General features: G+C 30.0%; 1 protein-coding gene across 1 annotated transcript in view; it reads left to right on the top strand.

The window, feature by feature from the left end:
• Positions 1-1,531: 1,531 nt before the first annotated feature.
• LOC111089909 overlaps positions 1,532-6,067 on the top strand; it is a gene marked incomplete at its 3' end in the record, with an annotated part of 7,429 nt that continues 2,893 nt past the window's right edge. Inside the window, exon 1 of the mRNA XM_022403162.1 lies at positions 1,532-1,676. Within this exon, the coding sequence (XP_022258870.1) occupies positions 1,661-1,676 (16 nt within the window). The remainder of the gene's footprint in view (positions 1,677-6,067) is intronic.

The raw sequence follows: 6,067 nt of genomic DNA on the forward strand, positions 1-6,067 counted from the left end.
GACCGTCACATTATAACGCCCCCACGGCTGAAAGGGCGAGCATGTTTGGTGTGACGGGGATTCGAACCCGCGACCCGCAGATTGCGAGTCGAGTACCCTAACCACCTGGCCATGCCGGGCCCTCTCTGCATATTGAAGGGCAAATCAAGCTTATATTCTAATCTAAACTAACCAGAGCAACGGTAACTATCGCCTGTTTTAGGTCCTTTTGTTATTTTCTGACAGCTAACTGAAAGTAACTTTTACTTTGTATTACTTGATATGCACAGCATAGCGTTCAGTGTTCAAACCAATGAACCAATGTATGCAGATACTTAATTGCTGGAATGATGGCCCAGCCTCGGTATATTTAATTATTTGCTAAGAGCAATGTGGTTTTGAAGAGATGGTGTTGCAAAATGGACTTTCTCACTCGCAACATCTGGTAAATACATCATTGAAGTGCTAGCCATTTTGAAAGCTCATATTTCTTCTTTGTACAATGTTTCATATACACCTAGTAAAATCACAACCACATTCAAGTTTCGCTAAGTCTTAAGGTTCTACACACACATTCTTTACTCGCTTTAATATTCCATGAAAAAAACATCGAGTTAAAATACGCTTAATTAGTTTGCACTAGCATAAGTTATAATACATTGATAAATATATACTTTAGGCCTACTCCACCATTCTCTAGCTTAAGTATTATAGATTAATCGCGCTGATAGCTGCTAAATGGGTAATATTACGTTTACTTCAAACATTCATTAACGCCAGTATTTTAAAGTAATCACTCCTGATAACTGCTAAATGAGTAATATTACGTTTATTCCAACATTCTTTAACACAAGTATTTTAAAGTAATCACGCCTGATAACTGCTAAATGAGTAATTTACGTCTATTCCAACATTCTTTAACGCAAGTATTTTAAAGTGATCGCGCCTGATAACTGCTAAATGAGTAATATTACGTTTACTCCAACATTCTTTAACGCAAGTATTTTAAAGTAATCACGCTTGATAACTGCTAAATAAATAAGTGGTCTTGACTCTACATAACAGAGTCGCCAGAAGAGTCCAAGGTTGCTGCTATCAAAGAAAAGTTGGACATTTGGAATTTCCATTACCAAAAATATGCCGTACTTTATTGTAAGATGTTTCTTGAGGTGACATAGAAAATTAGAAACTGTCTAGACTGAGAAATTTAGCTTTTTAGAAGATTTGTATATAAGATTCTGCATCGTATCTGAAATAAACAAAATACATACTTAACATATGCACACACATAAGTGTTCACCTTAATTAGAAACAACCAAATTTTCTTAATAACTGTCAGTTTAAAAGTATATTACTCTAATGAAAAACAGCGATAGGTTTCTTTTGGATTAACACTCGAACTAAGAAACGTGTTTATATATATAATTACCAAACTCAGTTCGTCAGATAATCTGCTTGTTTTGATGGTATATTGTTTGCTATCACCTTCCAAGTCATTGAAAAGAGCTTTATCGATATACCTTTTGTTACCATTGCTTTTAGTTAGGAGATTATTGCTTGTAGGTGCAAGGGGCGTTTCTTTAGAGAAAAGATTGGGAAGGTTAAACAGATAGAACGACTGCATGTACTGAAGTGAATGTTTTGTGCGCTCAAATAGGATTTAACTCCAGATTTCCCGACAATGATTTATTTTAATGGTGAGTTTTTTGTTGTTTTTTTTATGTTCGTAAACGATGGACAATTTTCTTTAAAAAAGGAATATTTGATTAATATATTAATTTTGACGGTCAAGACATATTATTCCAAATTATTCCAGTGCCGTATGTATGTATGTATATACTGGAATAATATCTATGTATATCACTTGCAAAGACGTTGTGTTCCGTTAAATCGTTATTTAAAGAGTAAAAGTAATGACAAATACATTTAAATCAGTTCAGAAAATGTTGTCATATCTTTCAATGTGAAGCAGAAAGGTAAAGTTATATGACCTACTCCTACGGCGTTGTGTGTATTTGTTTGGTGACAACTTTCAGTGAACTACAACTTGAAGGAATATTAAAGTAATAAGCATTTATTGCTTACGAACAATAAAAAACTCTTATAAAACAGCTTTAAGCCTTTTATATATCCACGAATTAACCATTTCAAAGTTATCTATCGATACGATATTTTATTTCTATAGAAGGATAATACAAACCTAACGTTTTGTTTGTTGTTCAGAGAAACTTTTGTATAGTCGAGGCTAATCTAAAAAAATGTTGTTTGAAATATTTTACTTTTATAGTTTTGGATTATAAATCAGTTGTAAGGTCGGATTTACCAATAGAATAAATGATTGAACAACACTTATAATTTTCAGAAAACAATGAAATATTTTAAAGAATTACCATAAAAATGATTATAGAACAAAAGTACTAAATCAAACGATTAGCTTATATTCAAAGCATTACAATTTAGCAGTGCTATTAAACGAACCTAGATAATATTCCAAAACGTTTACTGTTGTTGAGGACTTGTACAGAACAAAGAACGCTACGGGGAAAACAAAGGCATATAATATAGCAAGAGTTTATCCCTGTTTTCTACAAGAATAGAAAAACATAATAAAATAATGATATTATTATGAAGTAATTGGACTATATATCTATGTGATCTCGGGAGGTTATTGATTACACATTTACTAGGTTATATGAGGACAGAATTAATAACTAATGCCGGCTACTTCTCTTTACATAATCTGTTTTTTTAGATAGTTTAATTATATGATAGGATAGTATTATTACATAGCCTGTTTCTTTAGGATACTGTTATTAAATAACCTGTTTCATTAGATAGTTTTATAATATAACCTGTTTCTTTATATGTTATTATTACATAACCCGTTTCTTTAGATAGTTTTATTATATAACCTGTTTCTTTAGAATACTGTTATTATATAACCTGTTTCTTTAGATAGTTTTATTATATAACCTGTTTCTTTATATGTTATTATTACATAACCCGTTTCTTTAGAATACTGTTATTAAATAACCTGTTTCTTTAGATAGTTTTGTTATATAACCTGTTTATTTAGATAGTTTTATTATATAACCTGTTTCTTTATATGTTATTATTACATAACCCGTTTCTTTAGATACTTTTATTATATAATCTGTTCCTTTAGGATATTATGCAACATGTTTCTTTAGAATAGTAACATTATATAACCGGCTTTTTTTAAGATATTATTATTATATAATATGCTTTTCTTATTATATGTTTATTATATAACCCGTTTCTTTAGGATATCATTATTGTATAATCTATTTCTTGAAGATGGATTTATTATATAACGTGTTTCTTTGATATAGTACCTATATATATAAAGCACACAAAAATATCTGTGCGTCTGACTTTTTGTCCGTTATCTAACTACTCCTACGTCGCTGGGCCAATATCAACGAATCTTTGCGGGATGATAGTTTGAAACAGGGGTTATTTTGATGGAGGGTTCACAACCCCTCCACCCCAATATTACTGTTATTGAGCATTTATTATCTTTGCCGTAAGTTAACGTTAACTACATTCATAAATTGCGTCACGTCCTTACACGGAAAGAAATATTCAATTTTCTATAACACATCATATACACAGTGTGGGGAGAGGGAACACAGACTTCTTATATATCTAACAGAATGCGCCAGTACTCTCTATGAGGAATACAATGAAAATAAATGGCCACCGCTATTGCAGTAATACATAAACTCAGTTGAAGTTTCTACTCCAACAGCCACCATAAGGCTTATATGAAGAACCAGCTTCTTACTTTGACCCGTGACCTTTCAACTTCGACTCGTAAGACACTTCTGTGACCAATAACTGTCTATTAATTAATCACGTAAAACACTGTGGAAGGACATTAAGAGCTGAGTGTTGAAAGCGGGTAACAAAAATCACCTCTATCACCATTATTTTTTCCTACAAAGTCACCCTGACCATCACACAGTGTATACCATACCATGTTTTTAAGTATATATATATATATATATATATATATTGAGTTCTTAAAGCTTATACAGAACTTTTGGTGAGGTAATAATGAATACTGTAATAATCTGTTATGTTATAAATAAATTGTGTGAAAGTTAGATTTTTTGTATTGTTTATCATAGCATCCACCCACACATTTTTAATGTTCATAACCTGAACAAAGAATGGGTACCTCAGCTTTTTATTATATAACTTGTTTCTTGACGGTGGCATTATTGGATAGCTTGGTTTTTCTAGTATAGTATTGTTATATCTCCTATTTCTTGAAGGTGAAATTATTATATCTTTAATTACAAATAATGATATGTCTCAGTATAAAACTTTTGTTACGTTTTAACTATTTTTGGTTACTAATAATAATAAAGTTTAGTTATTTATTCATTTACAACTATTTAACAAAATTAATAGTTTCGATTTAAGTTTACAAGTAAGTAAGATTTGTTTTTAGAACAGGTACGATCATTCTTAAGTACACAAGTTTTAAGAGTAAAAAACGTTTTATTATTTAATTCAACACTAAACAATGTATTTAAATTCTAGAATTGATAGTGATTAATTATGCATGTGCTTATCACTTCGTGTGAATTGACAGATTATATATTTGTGCGTAGAAAGAAAAAACAACTAAAAGTGAATAAATATAAGAAACTGTGGAAGATTCTCTGCAAAATATTTTTATAAGATTAGTCTGGGGAAGTAACGGTTAAAGACATAAAGAGATGTGCCTGGGTATTTGTTCATTAATAAAGCTTCTCTGGTTTTTCTTTTGTTAATGTCAGGTTCATGTTTTAGTGCTGTTCAGAAAAATTGTATATTCTTATCCATATTTTTTATATTTCTCTGTTCAGCCATAAATAAATAATCTTTTTATTCGCGCAAATTGATAATCATAACCAATCACTATCAATTCTAGAATTTAAATACATTGTTGAATGTTGATTTAAATATCAAAACGTTCTTTACCATTAAAACTTGTGTACATGAGAATGATCACACCAGTGATTGAAACGTCTTACATGTTCTAAAAAATATAATATATTTAACGTAATGTTTAGTTTGTCTAGGATATACTGTTATAATATGTCAAGTTTCACTACATGTTTATATTACAACATGTATAAGTTTCACTACGTGTTTATATTATAAGGCGTACAAATTTCGCTAAATGTTTATATTGTAACATGTATAAGTTTCACTACATGTTTGTATTATAACATGTCACAATTTAGTTATCTCTTGATATTGGTCCCCAATGGGTTAACGGTGGATTACTTACTTAAAACGATAAAATCGTGTTTCTATATCCACGGTTAGCAGAACCCAATATGTAACTCTTTATCTAACAACAACAAATAAATTGTTTATATTATTTGACTTCGTTATACGTGCGTTACGATATCCTATCCAGAGGTGTAACTTGGTGTGTTTAGGTGGAAAATGAAAATAACTAACAAATACATCCTGGTGTTATGACAGATAACAAAACGCACTTATAATAAATACATTCTTGTATTATAACAGATAACAAAACGTACTTATAATAAATACATCCTGGTATTATAACAGATAACAAAACGTACTTATAATAAATACATTCTGGTATTATAACAGATAACAAAACGCACTTATGATATATACATTTTGGTATTATAACAGATAACTAAACCGTACTTATGATACGTACATTCTGGTATTATAACAGATAAGAAAATCGTACTTATAATAAATACATTCTGGTATCATAACAGATAAGCAAACAGTACTTATAATAAATACATTCTGGTATTATAACAGATAACTAAACCGTACTTATGATACGTACATTCTGGTATCATAACAGATAAGAAAATCGTACTTATAATAAATACAATCCTGGTATCATAACAGATAAGCAAACAGTACTTATAATAAATACATTCTGGTATCATAACAGATAAGCAAACAGTACTTATAATAAATACATTCTGGTATCATAACAGATAAGCAAACAGTACTTATAATAAATACATTCTGGTATCATAACAGATAAGCAAACCTTATAATAAATACATTCTGG

The sequence above is a fragment of the Limulus polyphemus genome, unplaced genomic scaffold (assembly GCF_000517525.1).
Source record: "Limulus polyphemus unplaced genomic scaffold, Limulus_polyphemus-2.1.2 Scaffold7815, whole genome shotgun sequence".
NCBI classification, from domain to species: Eukaryota; Metazoa; Arthropoda; class Merostomata; order Xiphosura; family Limulidae; genus Limulus; species Limulus polyphemus.